At 34.2% G+C, this 22,377-nt stretch overlaps 1 protein-coding gene across 6 annotated transcripts in view; it reads right to left on the bottom strand.

The window, feature by feature from the left end:
• The window catches only part of RAP1GDS1 (Rap1 GTPase-GDP dissociation stimulator 1), a 191,143-nt gene that overhangs the window by 30,752 nt on the left and 138,014 nt on the right, over positions 1-22,377 (bottom strand). For all 6 annotated transcript variants that reach the window (XM_003929532.4, XM_010340132.3, XM_003929533.4 and 3 more), the window contains 2 exons: positions 15,184-15,312; positions 4,166-4,291 (listed from right to left, as the gene is read on the bottom strand). In XM_003929532.4, the coding sequence (XP_003929581.1) occupies positions 4,166-4,291; positions 15,184-15,312 (255 nt within the window). The remainder of the gene's footprint in view (positions 1-4,165; positions 4,292-15,183; positions 15,313-22,377) is intronic.

Genomic DNA, 22,377 nt, shown 5'->3' with positions numbered 1-22,377 from the left:
TCATGCCTGTAATCACAGCACTCTGTGAGCTAAGGAAGGTGGATTACCTGAGGTCAGGAGTTCGAGATCAACCTGGGTAACATGGTGAAACCCTGTCTCTACTAAAAATACAAAGAAAAATTATCTGGGCTTGGTGATGGGCGCCTGTAATCCCAGCTACTTGGGAGGCTGAGCCAGGAGAATTGTTTGATCCTGGGAGGTGGAGGTAGGAGTTAGCCGAGATGGTGTCACTGCACTCTAGCCTGGGTAACAAAGCGAGACTCCATCTCAAAAAAAACAAAAACCAAAAACTGCCCCCCCGCCAACACACATACATATATATATGGGCATCAAATTGTTCATAATATCCTCTTAATAGCTGTAAGAGATGTGGTAAGGTCTCCTCTGGTATTCCTAATTTTGGTTAGTTATGCTTTCTCTCTCTTTTCATTACTAATCTTACTAGGGGTTTACCAATTCCACTGTCTTTTCAGACTCAACTGTAGCAATTATATGTTTGTGTTGCATTGTATGTTTTCCATTTTTTTAATTTTAGCTCTATATTCCTTATGCTTAATTTTTTAAAAAAATTTCAATAGCTTTTAAATTTTAAAAAAATTTCAATTTTAAAAAAAAATTTCAAAAACCACTAAGTGGTACAAGTGGCTTTTGGTTACATGGATGAATTGTATAGTGGCAAAGTCTGATTTTAGTGCACCCGTCATCTTAATAGTGTACACTGTACCCAATAAGTAATATTTTTATCCCTCAACTCTCTCATCTCATTCCCTCCCTCCTGTCTCCAAAGTCCTTTCTACCACTTTGTATGCCTTTGTGTACCCACAGCTTAGCTCCCACTTATAAGTGAGAATATGCGACATTTGGTTTTGATTCCTGAGTCGCTTCACTTAGAATTAATGCCCTCCAGTTCCATTTAAGTTGCTACAAAGAGACATTACTTCCTTCTTTTTTATAGCTGAATAGTATCCCATGAAGTGTGTGTGTATGTGTGTGTATGCAGTCCATTTTCTTGATCTACTCACCGATTGGTGGACACATAGGTTGATTCCCTATCTTGCCTTCCACTTTTTAAAAGAATATATATTGCTTGTGGATTTTGTCAGCATTGTTGTATTTTATTCCAGTTAACTACTTAAATTTTTTTTTTGTAAATTTAGGGAGTACAAGTGCAGATTAACAAAATTAATAGACCACTAGTTAGATTAACCAAAAAAAAAAAAAAAAAAGGGAAGATTCAAATAAGCACAATCAGAAAAACAAGGGTGACATTATAGCTGATACCACAGAAATACAAAAAGATTATGAGACTACTATGAGCATATTCACACAAATCAGAAGGTGAGGGTTAAAAAATTACCTTTTGGATTTTTGGGCTTATATTTTCTTTCCCCTAAATTCCTGAGATGAATACTGAGAGCTCACTGATTTTAGTTATTTTCCTTTTCTAATACAAGCATTTATAGCAAAAACTTTTCCTCTGAATATGGCTTTACTTGTATCACATAAGATTTGAGATATAGTATTTTCATTTTCACTACTAGAAAAATTTCTAATTTCCATTAAAATTCTTTTTTGATCTCTGAGGTATTGGAAGTGTATCTTTTTTTTTAAAAAAAAAAAAACTATATAAACATACAGAGATTTTCTGGTTTTCTTTTTATAACTGGTTACTAGACAACTCAGGTCAAACAAATACCTTGTATGACAGCAATCTTTTGAAATTTCTTTTCTAACAAGTATACATGTTCTTGTATGTACTTGAGAGAGCTCTGCAGTTGAAGTGTCCTAAAATAGGTCCATTAAATCAATTTTCTTAATCATGTTGAAATTTTCTATAACCTATTTTTCTATCTGCTTATTGTTGAGGTATCAAAATTGCTCATGATATTTGTGGATTTGTCTATTTCTCTTCATAGTTCTGAATGTTTTTGCTTTGTATGTTTTTGGATAATGAATAATGGTTATTTTTTTCTAGGTGAATTGGACCCTTTATTACTCAAGTCACCCCCCCTCCCGGCTTTTTTTCTGAGATGGAGTCTCACTCTATCACCCAGGCAGAAGGGCGGTGGCGTGATCTCGGCTCACTGCAACCTATACCTCCCCGGTTCAAGTGATTTTCTTGCCTCAGCCTCCCGAGCAGCTGGGACTACAGGTGCCCACCACCATGCCCAGCTAATTTTTGTATTTTTTGTAGGGACAGGGTTTCACCAAATTGCCCAGGCTGGTCTCGAACTCCCGACCTTGTGATCCACTCACATCTGTCTCCCGAAGTGCTGGGATTACAGGCGTGAGCCACCGCACCTGGCCAACTCACTCTCTTTATCTCTAGCAAGTCTTTTCATCTTAAAATCTATTGTACTTGATATTAACATAACTACCCCAACCTTCTTTAGGTTTCGGTGATAAATTTTTTCCATCCTATTATTCTCAATATTTTAAATCTCATATTTAATAAGTGTTGCTTAAGTAGTATAGTTGTTTAAGACACAAGTGACAAATGGTCTTTTAACTAAAGCATTTAGGCCACATACATTTAACATATTTACTGAAACACTGCATCTTAAAACTGTATTTTTATGCTCTATTTGTCTTCTATGATTCATGTTCCTTTTTCTTTCTCTTTTTCCTCGTTTTACATTCCTAGGGTATTAAAAAAATCTTTCCATAAGTCATTCTATTAATTTGGTAGTTATACATGATTTTTAAAAATTATTTTAGTAGTCACCATAAAAGTTGAAGGGATTAAATAACCAGAGTCTTCCAGATAATACAAGCAGCTTAGGACTCTAACTCCTTTTACCTCTCTCTTTATTTATATGCTCAGTCTGTGGTATATTATTTTCAAAGCACATCAATGTAGATTTTAAACATCACAATAAGTAATTTTTAAAATATATTCAATGTTTGTAAGATTTACCTATATATTTACTAGTTTTTCTGGTTTTTATTCTCCCCTGCATTTATATCATTTTCCTTCTGACAAACCACATTTATAACATCCAACTTTCATTGTTGCTGTTGAGAAGATAGCTGTCAGCCAAACTGTTGCTACTTTGAAGATAATAATTTTGTCATTGGTTTTCTATATTTTCAGTATAACTTACCTAGATGTGGATTTCTTTTTTATCATATTTTGGATTCAAAGGGCTTCTTGGATCTTTGGTATTTTTCATAATTTCTGATAAATTCTTTGCCACAATTTCTTCAAATATTGCTTCTGCATACCCCACTCCCTACCTTCTCTGCTCTCCTTCTGGGACTCCAAAAAATGCGTATGAGAACCTCTTACTTTATCCTCTGACCCCTTATTCTCTTTTATGTAAATGGGTTCTTCTTTCCTTTTAGTTCATATTGCATTGCTTTCCAACCCATTTTCCAATTCACTGGTTCTCTAATTCAACAGTACCTATTTAAACTGCTATCAAAACCCCCACTGGATTCTTAATTTTGGTTATATTTTTCCATTCAGAAATTTCATTTGTTTTCTTCTTAAGTCTATGTCACTTTTTAAAAATAGTTTTTAATTCCTTCTAAATTTTTAAGCTTGCTTTTACCTCTTTGAAAACAATAGACATACCTGTTTTGAATCAGTTGTCTAATAATTCCAGTATCTGAAGATTTGCTGCTGTTGCCTATTCTTACTTAGTTTGTCTCATGTATTAATATCTGGTCCTCTTTGAATACATGTTAGACATTATATGTGAAAAATTACTAACATGGAATGAATGGTTTGTTTCCTCTGATTCATGCTTATTTCTACCATGTATCTCTTAACATTTTCGTGCCCAAAGAAAAGAGTAGTTAATCGGTATCTTCACTGTTGGCAGGCCTGAAACTCCAGCTTTTATCTCCTTTGCCTTACAAGTGTATAAAAGTAGAGTTTAGCCTCTCAGCTGCCTTTTCCAGAATGGCACAAGAATGTGTTAGCTACAGAAGTACCTTAAGATTTTAAAATCAAAGGAACCTGGAAAGTTGCTTTGACCAATGTAAATAACATAGCTATGGAGCAGGTAACATAGCTAAAATTAGAGATAAGCAAAATAAAACATATCACTAATAAAACAAAGAACGGTTTTTAGTCAAATAGCTGGCAATTAAATAATATTAGGAAAAAAATTTAAAGTATACATGACCAAAAATCCAAAGGTGCATTTATTTTTCTCACCGTTTTCTGCCAATGGAGCAAGAACTTCAAAAATCATTTCTCTCTTATCATGTTCTATTTGTTTCTTGAAGAGTTTAACCAACTCTTCAGCAATGTTTGTACTGGCAAACTGTTCTTTACTTGACTCTGTAAAAGAAAAAAGTAAAACTTAAACCAAATTAAACAGAGAAACTGTTTTCTATTACTTTCAATACTTGGTCATTTTGTACCATTACTGATAAATATAAATACTCTTCAAATATAGGAACAATCAAATGCACTCTTAGTGCCCCTGAAAAATGTCTAAGGCTTTAGAGAAAATGTTCTGACCCAGTTATATTTGAGCTATAAAGGAAGGTTCACTAGCATAACATATATGTAACCACAGTAACAATAAAATTACTAAGTCATATATTCATAGTTTTAAGGATTTTGGTCAAAGAATAAAAATTTCTCCTAACATTTTGTGTTCTACATGGATGAATTAAAGGTGACTTATCTTTAGCATCACTAAAGTAGCACCTTTTCTACACTGATCCTGACTTATCTACTACTGAAGACCAATTCTGCATGAGTAATGGGGGTTTCATTCCTTCCTGCCTGTCAGCATCTCCAATCTCTCCTCCTTATCCTAGAGCTTCACCATCAATCAGCATTTATATATACTTGGGTATTTCTCATGAAAAAAATATTAAAGACAAACGTGCTCCCCCAATCCACCTCTTTCAACTAATTTCATTTTCGCTTTTACAAACAAGTTTCTGATAACATCGTTTACATACACTGCCTCTACTCTCTCAACTCACATGCATTACTAAATCTACTATTTTTGGCCCACCTGCCTCTACACTCAGCAATCTCCTATAATTGTTTCTCCTTTTCCACAAGATCTCTATGAATTCTAGTTCTGTAGGATTTATCTTTTGCTTTCTTTACCTTCTCAGTCCTTACTCTCACCTGAGGAAATCTAATTCTCTTTCATAGCATCAAACAGCATCTCTGTGTTGATATTTATACAACATAAATATTCATAACCCTCTTCTGGACATCAGGCTATTTATTTAACTGCCCATTTGACATCTCTACTTGAGTGTCTCTCTAGTATTCTAAACTCAGTACTGAAAAGGGGCTTTTCATATACTCTGAAATCTTCTTCCTCTGGGTTTCCTCAACTCAAGTGTATGAACATTCCATCTATCCATGTACCTAGGCAGAAATCTAGGAGTCGTTGCTCATTTGTTTTCACTCAACTTCCACATTTAATCAATCATGAAAGTCCATCAATCTACCTCCAAAACCCAACCCAAATCCATGCCATTTCTCTCCAATTCTCCTCTCAATTTCTTTGGTTGCATCAGGTATCCTATTAATTTCTCTAGAAGTTTCTTTCAGTGAAATCTGGCTGAATCTTATACTGGTCTGTTTGGTGGTACAGCTGGCATTCTGGGTTCTCTTTATCATTTTCTTGATGGATCACTTCTCTTTTCTGTACGGGACACCCTGTTATCTATGCCCTTTATCCTTCACTTGTTTTGGTGGAGGCATCCTCCAGCAGCTTCATGAGAAAACTACTGTATAATGTGTATATAGGAGGTAGACATTTTGAAAATATTGACTGTCTGAAAATGCTCTTAAGAGTTGATGCTTCTAATTTAAATTAGTCCCTTATCTTACTCCATTACTTTCTCATACTAGCAGTTATCTTAACTTGTAATTATATGGTAGTTTATTTACAAACTATTTAAAAAATAAATGTCCATCTTACACACTAAACTATAAGCTCCTTGAGAGCAGGGACAGTACATACTGCTTCAACCACCAGAAATATAGTGCACAGGACAGTCCCCTATAAGGCAGGTATCCAAAATAAAGTTATTTATGAGTAACTAAACATGAAAATAAATTATCAAGGTTAGACTCTGCTCTCTAGTCTCTGGTAAATCACTTGTGTTACTATCAAGTAAGAAACATTGCAAATTCAATTTTAAAAGAGAAAGGAGAAATAATCATATGGTTAAATACAGTTTTGATCAACCTTTTATTACACTGCTTTGGCATACATGCCAATGGATCTATTCCAAAATGATAAAAATCCACTCCAAGACTTTTAAGTATGATTCTTCAGTGCCATAAAAATCTAGGACTTTAACTCTTCAGATGCCAAGGGAGAAAAAAAAGTAAGCGTAAGGCATCTTTTCCAATAAGCCACCTAATCACTCAGAGATCTTACTCGGCAAATGTCAGCACATTCCACCTCAAAAAAGAGGTTAGTTTCATTTAGAGATGAGGCTGGGCAAGGTGGCTCATTACTGTAATCCCAACACTTTGGGAGTCTGAGGTGGCTGGATTGCTTGAGCCCAGGAGTTTGAGACTAGCCTGGCCAATATGGCAAAACTCCATGTCTACTAAAAATATAAAAATTAGCCAGGTGTGGTGGCATGCACCTAAAGTCCCAGCTACTCAGGAGGCTGAGGCGCAATCACTTAAACCTGAGGCAGAGGTTGCAGTGAGCAGAGATCACACCACTGCACTCCAGCCTGGGTGACACAGTGAGACTCTGTCTCAAAAAGGAAAATAAATAAATAAACAAGCAGCAATGATTTATCACTGGAACTTTGTTGGTTATTCCTCTGCTTCAGAGAATTGTCCAAGTGAGATGAATTTCAGAAACTAATCATAGGTTATAAAGTATAGAGACATCATCATTCATCTAGTTACATGCTCTTACTCTTCTTTAGAATAATAATGTTGGCACTCTTTTCCCTCCAATCCACATTGTATTCCTCCAAACACTAATAAAAGAAAAAAATTATTGTTGCTATGTAACTCAGACTCTGTTTGCCAGCACAAGGAAGTAATGCACATTATTAATATAGGAACAATAGAACAAAATCTGTACTTATCCTGCAGGTGAATAGAGTGAAAAGACAGTATGAAGTATAATTTGGACATTTTATCTATCAATCAACTGCCATGGATCCTCAACAGGTCTTTAGCAAGAAGCCTCATTTACTAAGGTTTTATTTTTATTAAAACTCCATTACTCCATTAATTGAGTTAGCCTAGTATTATCGGCACGCTCGTTTCCTCTCCTCAGAAATACATAAAGCTCTTTTAGCTAATTCATACTGTTTACTTGCATATATCTAAATTACATTTGTACTGCTACTTCTTATTATAGGTATTTTTGATCAAATTCCTATGAAAGATGCATTAGTTTTTTTCTCCCTGTGTTCAGCATACTCTCCATCTTTCTAATTATATGTAATTTTGTTTATGCTAGTTGTGTTTTAGTAATTCATTTTTCCTGGAATAATGTTCTCTCATTTGCTTAGCTTTCTGTGTGTTTATTATTAATGCAACTCCAAACACTCCATCAGTTGTCTAATCTTCTCTTAATACATTCACTTTAGATATTAATTTCATTTCCTGTAAGAACTCTCCCAAGCCCCATCCCACCAGCTTTTTGACCTAACCCAACCCAGACTGGTTGCTCCTTAAAAACGTACCACTTGGAACGATAATATCACCATAATACTTGGGATTCCTGTTTCCTGTTGGATCTCATTTCCAGTTCCTGTGTAGTTTTTCTTCATTTATATCCCTTGTTTTGGTAGAACCCATCTTCCAGTGGCTTCCAGAGGAAAAGTATTTAATCTTGACTGATAATATGACAGAGTATAGGATTCTGTGTTGGAAGTCACTTTCCCTCAAAAATTAAAAATTTAATTATTTGACAAATGATAATTGTCCCTTGTTTTGGTGGAACCCATCTTCCAGTAGCTTCCAGAGGAAAAGTATTTAAACTTGACTGATAATATGAAGATTATAGGATTCTGTGTTGGAAGTCATTTTCCCTCAAAAATTAAAAATTTAATTTTTTGACAAATGATAATTGTTTATGGGGTACATTGTGATGTTACATATAGTGAATAGTGAGCAGATCAGGGTAATTAGCATATTCATCATCTCAAGTACTTTTCTTTCTGTTGGGAACATTCAATATCCTCCTGCTAGCTATTTGAAACTGTAATGTATTACTGTTAACTATAGTTATCCTACAGTGGTATAGAACACTAGAGCTTACTCCTCTTATCTAGCTGTAATTTTGTATCTTTTGTATCTAATCTTCCCCTATTATCCCTCTTTCCTCTACCTTTCCCAACCTCTAGTATCCTGGTTTTTTTTACTTCTAGCAAGTCAACTTTGTTAAGCTTCCATGTGTGAGAACACACGGTGTTTGACTTTCTATTCCTGGTTTCTTTCACTTAACATAATGTCTTTCAGTTCCATCCATGTTGCTGCAAAAAACAAGATTTCTTTTTGGTGGCAGAATAGTATTCCATTCTGTGTGTGTGTATGTGTGTGTGTGTGTGTGTATATATATATATATATATATATGTAGATATACACACACATATATAGTATTCCATTGTGTGTGTGTGTGTATGTGTGTATCTGTATATACAGATACATATTCTTGGTCTGATCCTCTTATATTTTCTTTTATTTTCTATCTCCCCCGACTTTTTTCTTGCTTTACTTCTACAAATGTTTCTCCAAATTTTGTCTTTCATCTTAGTGATTATTCTTAATGCTCAAGCTCTTTTCTGTTCTCCTTAAGAATAGCGTACTGTAGCTTTTTTCTATTTATCTTCCTTGTTAGAAGTTGCCCTTACCTCTTGAGTTGTCTGCCATTGATAAACAGTTAGGAATTAGGAAAATAAAATTTATAAAGAAAAAAACTGATTAGGCGCTATGAGTACCAATAGTCTTGTTGACTGCAAGATTCCCTATAGGGCAATCTGCTGGCCTTTTGTAGAGAACCCTCAATATACATAACTTTAAGTCTATGTTCTGGAAGACAAATAGGACAATAAAACTGTGGTTCTTGGCATTCAGATTTCACTCCATTTGTTTATGGATTGGTACTGTGGTACCTTTTACTTGAATTTAGTCTGATATTGCCCCATCAAGACGCCTCCTCTTTTTCATCTGTCCTGAAAAAAAGCAAAGTATTTTCCTTGGATAGCCAAGGAGTATTCATCGGAAGGTGTAAAAAGGGAAAGAGGGTCTAGAAATCTTTATGCCACCAAATCCCAAGCCCTCTGAAGATTGTGAAATGCAAAATTCCTGGTTTTTAATCCAGGATTTAGATGTCAAAGGTTTGAAAATAAGTTATTGCCCATCTTTCTTCCCAGGTCCCAAAATGTTCTTCTGTAATCCTCTCTTCTGTTTTTCTTTATTCTCTTTCCTCGAGGTTGTTCTTGTTTGCTTTTTGCTTTGAGAGAGTGGGTGGCAGGGAAGTCACACTATGTTATGTAGGCTGGTCTTGAAATTCCTGCTGCAATCAATCTTCCTGCCTAGGCCTCCTAGTCCTTTGGATCTTAAGCCTTTAAAAAGAAATATCTTAACCATAGAGTTTTAGTTAGTTTCCAACTACGTTTATAAAAGAGGTGAAGTCTCATTCTGTTTATTCCATGTTAAATAAAAATGCATAATTTAAAACTGTATTCATGCTATGATTTTTAAATGTGAAAAATTACGTACATACATCAATTGGGACTCAAAGAGGACAAAAAAAATATTCCTTGGTTATATTAAAGAGTGGTGGGTTGAAGACCAATTTCTCTTTAATATTGTGTAGCATAAATAACAATCAGGAGGAAAACAATCTTTTTACATTACTTTGGAAAAAATGAAAATATCCTTAATCCTATAAAATTTATGAGGCTTAATAAAGCAGAGCTATATCTTCCTTTCTGTCCCAATTCTGAAATAGACTGCACTTGTAAAATTATTTCCATTTCATCTTTAAGCTATTACATTTCATCACTAGTCAGCAAAAGCACACAAATTTGTTATTTAACACTTTTATTAAAAATATTTTGACAAAATAACTGTAGCATTTAGTAATATGTTATATTCAGAAATATGTGACATGAATTTAAAACACTTGATATTACATGAGTCAATAAAAATACAGTACGTGTTAACGAACGAGCAAGAAAGCTCACTCTGAAAGGAGAAACATTATTCTGGCTCATACATGTTCCACTCCTGTGTTGATGTATAACTTAGCTATTATATGGGTATAACAGACTCATGATAGAAACCCAAAAAGTCTTATGTAAATGTATTTTTCTTTTATACTTTCTTCCTCCAAATGGGTAGGACAGTAACCACTGACATTAGAGGATGAAACTGGGCTGAACTAAATTAGATGCATATTTATCTTTTAACATAGATGGTAGGAGACTAGGCTGAACAGAGGTGGTCTATGCAGCCTCTCAAATAAATCTGGTATCTTAACACAGCAACTCCTATCAAAGTGTTTGGAGCAGTTTTTCAATGGCATATCTTCCCTATACACCAGCGAAATCAGCAAGGCAGACAAAGTTGTTTTCGCAATTCTCTACTTACCTCTTAATCTCTCCTACCAGGTCAGGGCTCCATCAGTATACAGTGCTCTATGTTTGTCCCCAAATTATTTTTCCATATTTATTTGTCCAACTAAAACTCCCTGATGTGATTTGGCTGTTTTGTCTCCTCCAAATCTCATGTTGAAATGTAACTGCCAATATTGGAGGTGGGGCCAGGTAGGAGGTAATTAGGTCATGGGGGCAGATCCCTCATGAATGGCTAGTACCATCCCCTTGGTGATAAGTAAGTTAGTGCATGTGAGATCTGGTTGCTTAAGAGTCTGGGATCTCCACTTTCTCTCTCTTGCCCCCCCATCTCACCATGTGACATGTCTGCTCCCCTTCACCCTTTTGCCGTAATTGTAAGCTTCCTAAGGCCCTCACTAGAAGCAGATGAAGGTACCACACTTCCTGTACACCCTGACGAACCATTAGCCAATTAAACCTCTTTTCTTTATAAATTAATTACCCAGTCTTGGGTATTCCTTTATGGTAGTGCAAATAGATTAATATGCTCCCATTTCCCTATCGCCACTGATATTACTGTATTGATCTGGTCATTCATATCAAGCAGTATCCATTGAGACACCTAAAAGAAGCATAAGACTGGAAGTGTAAGAAGTAGATGGCTGATAACTTTGTCTATCCTAAAAAGTATTTATGTTTAAAAAGGTTTGGTTAACAAAGTTGACTGACATAATTATAGGGCAAATATTTCTGCTTATTTCTGTGTATTTAGCTTTTGAAAAACCTTTCACTTTTTTTCCCACAAGATAAAATGGCTGGATTAAATATTAAAGCATTCCCCACCTTTGACTCTTCCAGCAACACTTTTGCAGGTATCTCTGGAGTCCATAGGGCTCAATAAAAACACTGCTTAGTGAGAAAGCACAGGCTGGCATGGTATATATTATGGAAACTTTAAAACATCAGTTAGCAAGTATATATTACCTAAGAAAAAACTGTATCAATATTCAGCAAAGCAGACATAATCACTGAGAATTTGTCATATCCATTAACATTTTTAAGTGCCTAATTACTTTAAAAGTTGAATAAATCAAACGTTTTAATTACACTTGTAAGACAAGCTATGCCTATTATGTACACAGTAAAAATATAGATACTAAAATCAGAAATACTATTTGAACTATTAAAGATGCTTTGTGTGAGAATTCAAGTCTTCTATTAAAAAGACTGTACATCCTAGCCAGGCGCGGTGGCTCAAGCCTGTAATCCCAGCACTTTGGGAGGCCGAGGCGGGTGGATCACGAGGTCAAGAGGTCGAGACCATCCTGGTCAACATAGTGAAACCCCGTCTCTACTAAAAATACAAAAAATTAGCTGGGCATGGTGGCATGTGCCTGTAATCCCAGCTACTCAGGAGGCTGAGGCAGGAGAATTGCCTGAGCCCAGGAGGCGGAGGTTGCGGTGAGCCGAGATCGCACCATTGCACTCCAGCCTGGGTAACAAGAGCGAGACTCCGTCTCAAAAAAAAAAAAAAAAAAGACTGTACATCCAGAATTTTTCTCTAATACAAAAAACTGCTTTCCTAGTGATTTATGAATAATAGAAAACCTATAAGGCTATATTTTTCAAATGGCAGATGGAGATCCACTAATAAAATCATGTAATCAGTTCAGGATCAGAGTGCATGAATATGTTAAGGATAGTAAGTATTGTTTAGTTTCAAGTGTGTAATACACTAAGTGGTGATATGAGGATGTATTTATTATAGGCCATAGTCAAATAGTTTGAAAACTATTCCCCTAAGGTGAGCAATTTGCAACCTGGGTTGATGCAAGGCACTTTTGGAGACATGTTAATATTTTATATTTATATTATGTCTTAGACATGGAAAGATGTATAACAATATTTATAAATTGAAGTATTTGAGGGTTCGAGTATTTAAGTTGTCTTACAACTCTAAAAATACTTCAATATTCATTGTTTTTATGACTCAGATAAATGAATTTTCCTCTCAAAGCAGCTCTCTACTGTATGTGTGATCCTAAATTAGTATTCCTAAATAAATCACAGGATTGGGTTAACTGTAAGGATTAGGCCCAATTTACTTCATAGGGATGCTTGTAAAGGTGAGGAAGGTTTAATAAAGATCCAGGATCTTCTTTTACTATAAAATGTAAGACTCCTTATATGGACATGCTACAAAAAAAAAAAAAAAGACTCCTATGACTAAACTCAAATCCACCCTCTTCCATTACCATAGTTATTGTTATGTTTTGTTCACAAGAGGAGGTAATAATGACTAATACTTTTCCTGGACTCTTATTTGAGAAGTGGATAATGACTCTTTATTGGGGGATAATGTACCAACAGCAACTCTCTTCTCACAAGGTCAAGCAGGAGTTCTGCACAGTTCCTGAAGTTGGAGCATTTACAAGACTTAGACACAAAACCATAAAAGGGATGAAACAGTCCTCAGCAAACAACTACAATTATATAAGTTCTTATTTAGTACAGCCTATCCAAGAATTATTGCAATTTCCTTACTTGGTGCTGACTTTTTCTTAAGGTTAGATGAGATAAACTTCATTAATCTTTTTGCTTTCTTCGATGTACTCTTCTAAAATTTCAAAAGGGAGGGGCCCTAACAGGGTGAAGGATGACTCTCTGTTGCAGTTCATTTTCTAGAGCATCACTGTCCAACAGAAATTAATAATGAGCCAAAAATGGAACCATATATATAATGTTTTATTTTTTAGTAGATGTGCTAAAAAAGTTGGGAAAAGGTAAACATTTAATAATTTTATCCCGCTCAATATATTCAAATTATCAACATGCAATCAACATATGAAATATTGGTGAAGATATTTTATATTTTTCATAGTCTTTGAAATCTGTTGTGCATTTAATACTGAGCACATCTCATTTGAGATTTTATATTTCAATGCTCATTAAGCCACATGGCTGGTAGCTACTGTATTGGACAGTGCTGTTCTAGAAACTGCTCACATTAAAATTTAACAGCAAAGGACCTGCATCCTTAAATTTTCATAAGACTGAAGGCAAGTGAAGAAAGATTTGAACCAATCATGTTTCTGTTACACTATCAGTATGGGATTATAAAACAATTTGTTTTATTTCTGCCAACCATACCGAACACAAACTCCTACATTCCATTTTAATCATGGAAAAGAGTAATTTTGTCAAATACTAAATGAATGCTCTTTTATTCTTGGTCTCATTTGAATGACAGAAAAAATGTGTTAATTAGGCTAGTATAAAAAATAAGAAAAAGCAGATGAAGAGAGAAGATGAGAATTTACAAATACTAGGCTATGACCCACTGTGTAAGAATAATTTTTACTAAATATCTTAAATAAGTAATTCCTATCCCTTAGTTTGAAGACAAAACAATAGTAAAATATTAAAATCAAGATTTTAATATATAGTATGTAGGGATATGGGCTTTCAGTTAGAAAAACCAAGATCAGTGACTTCGTGCTTTTATTTATGAAATGTGGTATGTAACAACTGATGTATTTGTTTGTTGTAACTACTGTATTTAGTTATGACAAAATCATTTCATTTCATGATGCCCATAATAAATAATTTATTATTAACATAGTTGTGGGGTAGATTCAGACCCAGAGTTGTAACTTTCTGTCAAGAGTTATGGGAAGAAAGGAGAGAAATAAGATGGGCGGAAAAAAGAGAAGAAAGGATAATCCATAACAAAGAAAAAGGAAAAGAGATGGAGGTACTAGGGTCATCTCCTCCTCTGTGTTATGACTTGGATGTGTTTCCAGCATTAGTCTGGTTTTGTTTGCCTTCTGAATTTCAAGGGTTCCACAGATTTTGTTTTCTAATGCTGTAACATACGTATTCATAGAAAAAAGTCCTCTTTCATGTTTTGAGATTTTGTGAAAACAGGATGAAGAACCTTAGTCTGTTAGACTTCTCTTTAACTGAGAAGCAAGCAATTTATATAAAATGTAATAAATTTCTTTTTCTTTTCTTGAGACAGGGTCTGGCTCTGCTGCCCAGGCTGGAGTGCAGTGGCATGATCTTGGCTCACTGCAACATCTGCCTCCTGGGCTCAAGCAATACTCCTGCCTCAGTCTCCTGAGTAGCTAAAACTACGGGCACAAGCCACCACACTTGGCTAATTTTTTGTATTTTTTGTAGAGATGGGCCCAGGCTGGTCTCGAATTCCTGAGCTCAAGCAATCCCCATCCACCTTGGCCTCCCAAAGTGCTGGAACTACAGGCATGAGCCACTATGCCTGGCCAAAATGTAATACATTTCAATCTTGTTTTTACCCCTGGATATACAATTGCCATCCCTCATGTGAAAATACTAAAGTCAAGTGGAGACAATTTCAAATATTCAACTCCATTACATAATGTACAATGTGAGCTTTAAACATTAATACATAAAATTATTAGGGAAACAAAATAGCTCTAATAGTAAACAAAGCAACCATAAGAGCTAATTGGATTTACTTTTTAAAATATTGAAGCAGATATCTAAAAGGCTTAAAAAAATAAACTAATTCAATCGAAATGGGTTAATAGCTTCTTAATATCTAAAGAAAAATGTATTGTAAGCACATTAATAAGTTAATTACATTTTTGGTTCATGACTAAGACTTACCAAGTTCTGCTAAATTACCAAATGCAACAAGACACATTTCTGTAAGAGCTGCATTTTGGCAGTGGATGCCCAGTAATTTCACTAAGGTAGGAATAACACCCATATTGATAAGCTGAGCTTGAAGCGAATCTGTAAAAACAACAACAACAGAAAAGCAAGTGCTGACGTTATCAAATGAACATTACAGGAAGAAAACACCTCTTATTTTCCCTATTGGAAACTCAGTGTTATTTAAATTACAGTAATGGAAAATGAAGTACATTCATATGATTATATTGAACATTTTAAACATCAGTTCAGAAGAGTTTAGTTTTGAATCCTTTCACTAACCAAAAGGCATTTAGAAATACAAATAGTTTGAAGTCTATATCAAATCATTAGTTATTTAAACAGGGTCTTACACCATTAAAAAGCAGGCTTTTAATAGGTAAAAACAAACATTATCATTAGTTTTTGAGTGAAAAAGTTACAGTAACATTTGCATTGCAGGAAATCACAGAATATGAAAAGCATAAGAAAAATAGCAAGTTTAATAATTAAGACCAAAAAAGGAGAAAAAAATCATCTTAGAATCCTTTAAAAATACTTCCCATAATACAAAATTAGAAATATATAACAAATACACAAAAATGATTGGTTCTGAGTATTTGCAACCAGAGTGTTCTTGATGACTGTTAGAAAGAGAGGTACAAGAAAAAAAAAATGAGTTATCTAAAATATTTTTCTTTTTAAAGTTTTATTTAATTATAGTGACAGATTATCTCAGTAAAAGACAGGAAAGTCTGGCTTAGAGAGGCGAAGGGAATAAGGTTAACATGGCTTTGCCATCATTGTTTGCCTTCATTTTCTAGGCAACGAATTGATTCTGAAGCACTAAACATGCCTTGAATTTCCATAAGGGTTCTTCATGACAATGATAATAGAAAACCTGTAGCAAAGTTGAAGGTAAATAAACTAAAATGAAAACCAAAAGCACTACCTCTTAGAATAAGCTAAGAAAGGCATATAAACATTCATACGTTTATGCAAAACACTATAAATGTTGGTAACTGGTTCATCCAAAGATACAGAATGCTCTTTCAAAATTATTTTTCTCTTTAAAATAATATGCCATAAACAAGCTAATAATTTCCCCCAAATTCTTTTATCTCTATGCAATCTGAAGACATACAAAAACACATGTTCCTCATAACTCCAATCCCTTGGCAGGGTTGGCCTGCTAATTTTTTATTACTCTTTATAGTTCTTAATCTATAGATAAGAAAGTAGGAGGGTGATTTTCAGAAAAGAACATACAGAATTGAGCTATCTCACATGCCAGTTGATTACTGTCAGGTGGTCTTTGTTAATTCTTCCTGCTTTTAGCGTGAAGTATGAGGAGGTAGTCAACAGAGGCTTATTGTCCCTGAAAACTATGACTGGGTAATTACAGATAATTATCTGGTTTAGTTGTGGAAGCCCATCTATACTAGAAAGGGGTCTATTACCAAAATAAGAATAAAAAATAAAGATGGGAAAATGGAAGGTTATATTTAGAGTTCAAATACTTTAATAAAACAATTTCAAATTTAGTAATGAAATTATAAAGCTATACTAAAAGGAGATATGAATTAAAATGTACTCAACTAAATAATCTGTATTCATACTTTTGATGTTAAATTTTTTTTCTGAATATGCTATTTAGCAATTAATGATTCACAACACTTAAAGGTAAAATACACATTACAGTGTTATATCTATATTATATTGGCAGAATAGTTGCATTATGGTTATAGTATTTGTAATAATCATGCACCAAGGAACTTTCCAAGTTAGAAATTACTTAGGTTACTTACCAGTAGATAGGGCTCTTTATTAGTGGGTCACCTCTGCAGATCCTTGTTCTTTAGCAGTATTTTTATTTATATATGTATTCATTTTGACTACTTTGTCAAATACTGCAGAGCTGTTGAATCATTAAATTTCAGGTATGTAAGCGTGAGCACTAGCGCATGCATTGAATGTGAGTCAAACTCCACTATATGTCTGCATATATGTAAGCATCACACACCCCCTCAGTTCTGTTGGTACAAACTACAAAAAATCCAACAGTCCAGGGACATCAGAGGAATAACACATTTTATGAAGAAGATAACAGAATACCACTTAGAAGATAATGCTCTTCATGTTCTGCTAACTTGGCATATCTATCACTTTTTTGGACTGCTTTTACAATGTTACAAATTTTGGTTCCAGGGGAAAAAGAGATGAAAATTCAAGAAATGTTATAATGCTTAATACAATCTTTGGCATACAAATTGAAGCAGTAATATTTGAAATTGTGGCAGATTGGGAGAAAAAGTTAACATAGCCAAATGGCACATTATAGGTAATGCCATAATTCATGAAAATCACGTTGCCTAGTGAAAATGTGTTTTATAACTACCCAGGAGCCAAATTCATTATATACTCACATACAACACACATACTACACAAAAGAGAAAAGTATATAGCCATCCAACTGGATGAACTCACTGTGGACCAATTGGGTGCTCTCTTTTACATCTACTATGATGCTAACTAAACAATAGCCATCTCAAATAACTCTAAAATTTGTTCACATTGACTAAAGGCCTGCCATAAGTCTTATATAATGAAGGCCCCAGAGGAGGAGAGGCCAAAAAAAGAAAGACACTTTTATTTTATTTATTTTTTGAGACTGCATTTCACTCTTGTTGCCCAAGCTGGAGGGCAATGGTGTAATTGTGGCTCACTGCAACCTCCACCTCCCAGGGTAAAGCGATTCTCCTGCCTCAGCCTCCCAAGTAGCTGGGACTACAGGCATGTGCCACCATGCTTGGCTAATTATTTTGTAGTTTTAGTAGAAACAGGGTTTCACCATGTTAGCCAGGTTGGTCTTGAACTCTTGACCTCAGGTGATCCACTCGCCTCAATCTCCTAAAGTGCTGAGATTACAGGATTACTTTCATAGGTTGATACAAATTTTCATCCTAGAATATGGTTTTCAAAGCGACCCTGGAACCCTTTCAGAGGATTACAAAATCAAAGCTATTTTCATAAAAATGCCAAGATCTTATTCATTCTTGCCACTGTGTCGACATTTGTACTGATGGTACAAAAGCAATGGTAGGTAAAACTGCTGGCACTTTAGCATGCTCCAACAATGGCACCAAATTGTATTAGTAGCCATAGTTTTCTTCACCATCACAAATAATAAAACAAACTGCTATTCTTGGCAGCAATTTTTTGGGGAAAATATTTTTCATAAAAATATTACTTCTCTTAACATGTAATGGGTTTGTTACTTTAAAATGAAGTACTAAGTGATTTTAAAATTTTTCTCCACTTAAATTTCTAATTCAGTAAATACAAATATAACCCAAATACATAAATAAAAGTATTCTAGATCTTCCGTAAGTTTTAGACATCTAAAATCAAAAGACCAAAAATTTAAAAACCACTGTCAAAGGACTACCCTTTTTTTTTTTTTTTTTTTTTTTTTTTTGAGACAGAGTCATGCTCTGTTGCTCAGGCTGGAATCATCTGGGCTCACTGCAACATCCGCCTCCCTGGGTTAAGCAATTTTCTTGCCTCAGCCTCCCAAGTAGCTGGGATTACTACAGGTGCCTGCCACCACACCCAGCTAATTTTTGTTTTTTAGTAGAGACCGGTTTTCACCATGTTGGCCAGGCAGGTCTTGAACTCCTGACCTGAGGTGATCTGCCTGCCTTGGCCTCCCAAAGTGCTGGGATTACAGGCGTGAGCCACTGCACCCAGCCAGGACTACTTAATTTTTATAAGAGATTGGAAGGTGGGTGGGAAACATGGTAAATATTCTAAAGTTCAATGATGTGCTTAGCAGAAGTGATAACAGAAAAAAAAAATAAGATAAAAGCACAGTAGGAATCCCAGATTTTGGCACTCTTGATATTTTCGGAATAATTAAACCGATAAAGCATCTAACATCTCATCTTGCTTATTTGAGTAGAAACTCTACTTATTACTAAGAGATTATTCCAGATTGAGTCTGCTACCTATTTCAGTTACTATTTAAATGTTACAATTCAGTAGGTGGCGGCGGTTGTTTTTGAAAAGATTAAGTAGGGGTCCTGTTTGTGTAGGATAAGTTGGTATTCTTATTGACAGAAACAAATGATTAGTTTGATCATCTTTTTTGTTACCCAAAGAAAGCTTGCAAATGTTTTTCAAAAGATAATAGCTGACATCCATGATATCATGAATGTCAGCAGGAGTATGACTTTTAAGTGAAAGACAAACAGGAAAAAATTCTTAGAAGTAGAAATAGTTCTTGTTCTCAGATACATTACGGAGAGTAAGTAAAACAATTGCAAGACTACTACTGCATCCCTCAGTGAATATCAGTAACTCCAGGGGAGTGTTATCAGAGCTCAACAAACACATCAATTCACAAAAATGTAACCCAGGCCCATACATAGCAAACACTTATATGTGAAAGACAGTCTTTAGACAGCACAATGTCATAAACGTCTGAAGGCTCTGTTTTAACTGCTCCTGACACACATCACAGACAAATACTGACCAAATACAGATTTACGAAATTACATAATTTCAAAATGACACAGGCCCTATATGATCTATGGGGAGGAAGAGGAAGAAAGGCACTGAGGGGGTGCAATACAGATGCATATACAAAGAGATATAAGGCAATCAACGCATGCGCTGGTGTGAACACTTACCTACCTACATTTGAATTTCAATGGTTCCAAGTTCTTCAGGTCACACTCATGGAAACTCCAAAGAATGGAGATCTGGAGAGAAGATCTCAAGTTGAGGAACCTTTTCCCCCCTGAGTTTTAAGTTTAATGTTTAAAACATTGGTATAACTAGATTATAGGTCCAGAAAAGTAAGCTGCGAATTCCAGTAACTCAACTGAGGTTACTAAAAATAAGTTTCTTAAGATTGTAACAGGTTTATCTTATTCCTAAGGCTCCTACAGACAATGTTATAAGATTATTGAGCTTTCTGGTAAACTGAACTTAAGAATGAAACTGTCAAAACGAGACAGCACACAATTCAAAATACAGTCTCCACATTAGTATGTATACATATTATTCACAGTATAATGATATGATATTGCCATTTACAAGCTTGCATTAAAAATCTCATCTACAGTCAATATAGTTGAACATAATTGAAACAGTAAAAGCAGCAAATAAAACTCTTAATGAAAAGTTCTAATACAAATTGGCTAAAAAGCATTTTGGTATAACAAAGACTAAAGAAAACTACCTTTGACTTAATGATATATCTATATTTCCAAAAAAGAAAATGAAAATTAAAAATAATAAATGATTTAACAGTGAAGTAGAGCTTTGAGTTCAAGCAAATTTTAACTGAAAAGTAAACTGACTTAAATATGGCTACTAGGAGGATGATTATACAAACTTTATATACTCAAATGTACAGGTAAAAGTAAAGACTTCCTTATAAAGTGGAGAACTTTATTCTAAACCTAGTGTTGAGGATATAAAACTAGATTATTTACATGTGTTTAAAATTCAAATTAATTATTTTAAAGCCTTCTTTATATCAAACATGCATATGTGTTTTGCACGCAGATTGTTGCTTCAAGCCTCACTATGCATTTCAATGATACATAGAAATTTCTTAGAAAAAAGAAAATCAAGATGCATTAATATTGACAATATTGGAGGTTTAAAACAATATATGTATATATTTCTTCCTAGACACTAACAATGAAAAACTAGAAAACATCATTCAAAAGTTCTTTCTGGGTTCTGAAAATAAAAATTGTCTCTACATGGCAAAATTTCCGTTTTGTAAAAGTTCTAAACATAAATGGCAAAATTATATGCATGAGATTGATGTAAAACAAAAGAAGCAACAACAAAAAAAATGCCAAAGCAAAAATCCTAAGAGAAATAGTAAAAATTTTTATTAATCTTAAACAACTTACCCATTTACTGTTCTCAATCCAATGACAACTAGAGTGATTATGCCTTAATCTAACAGATAATTTTTCCCTTATTTGCTCCAGGTTAAAATTTGCTACAGATCAACTTTTGTTACAATGAATACTGCTACCAAAAAAAAAAAAAAAATTCTATAGATATATCTATTCTTATTTTAAAAAACTCTATGCTTTCATCTCAGAAAGAAACTGGTTTTAAGTGTGTGTGTGTGTGTGTGTGTGTGTGTGTGTGTGTGTGTGTGTGTTTAAAGAGGACTACTGCCAGCTGTTGCTTAAGCAGCATTTATTAAGAGAAACCAATCCAATCTCTGTTTTCATATAGCATTGCTCAGATAAAGGCCACATCTACAGTAAGTATGCATTTAAGCCTGAATTTTTGTACAGCAAATTAAGCTAATGCCAAATTAATTTATATCCCAACATGTATATCTTACAAACATATGCTTAAAAACATAGCAATCCCTTATTTTCAAAAGAACATATAGCTTTTTTTAAAAAACAAAAAACAAAAAACAAAAACTTTACTAGTTACCATGGGCATTATTATAATTTAGTTTTTAAACTTTAAAGTTACACAGAAGTTATTTGCAATGCACAAATGTGTTAACAAGATACATCTGCATATCCAAAAGAATTTCACTTTCTAGTTTTCCAAATATGACTTAAATTTTTTTTAGTAAATAAAACAGTATAGGCAGTTCAGTGTTAATTGGATTTTACTTATATTTAAAAACATAATTAATAATCTTTATAAAGGTTAATTTACACATGACACTTTTCTGGTTTCAGTGCCTCTCTGAATGGACTTTGTAAGTGGCCTAAATTAGACATGCAAATAGAGATATTTGGCCAAAAAATATTATTTACTGTTGGTGTGGTAAGGCCAAATAGCTCAATGCTTACTTCAATATCATTTCTGGAACCTAAAACTTTGTGCATGATCAATGATTATGTGCCTCATATCATAATATTTCAACTAGTATAGCAACAGAGTAAGTACCTGGTCTTTCAGATTTGTTACTATCCAAATATTTATTTTAAATATAGATAAGCATTCCATGTAAAGAGAAGATTTCCCTACATCATTTAATGTTGAAATTCTATCAGTTGTAATGTGAATATATATAACATTAAAATGGACCAATAATTAATGGTAATATACATCTTGTAAGGATAAAATCAAAGTCAGAAAACCAACTATTCCACTTCAAATTTTCAC

Source organism: Saimiri boliviensis, chromosome 3 (genome assembly GCF_048565385.1).
Source record: "Saimiri boliviensis isolate mSaiBol1 chromosome 3, mSaiBol1.pri, whole genome shotgun sequence".
NCBI classification, from domain to species: domain Eukaryota; kingdom Metazoa; phylum Chordata; class Mammalia; order Primates; family Cebidae; genus Saimiri; species Saimiri boliviensis.
This window is presented reverse-complemented; position numbering and strand designations above follow the sequence as displayed.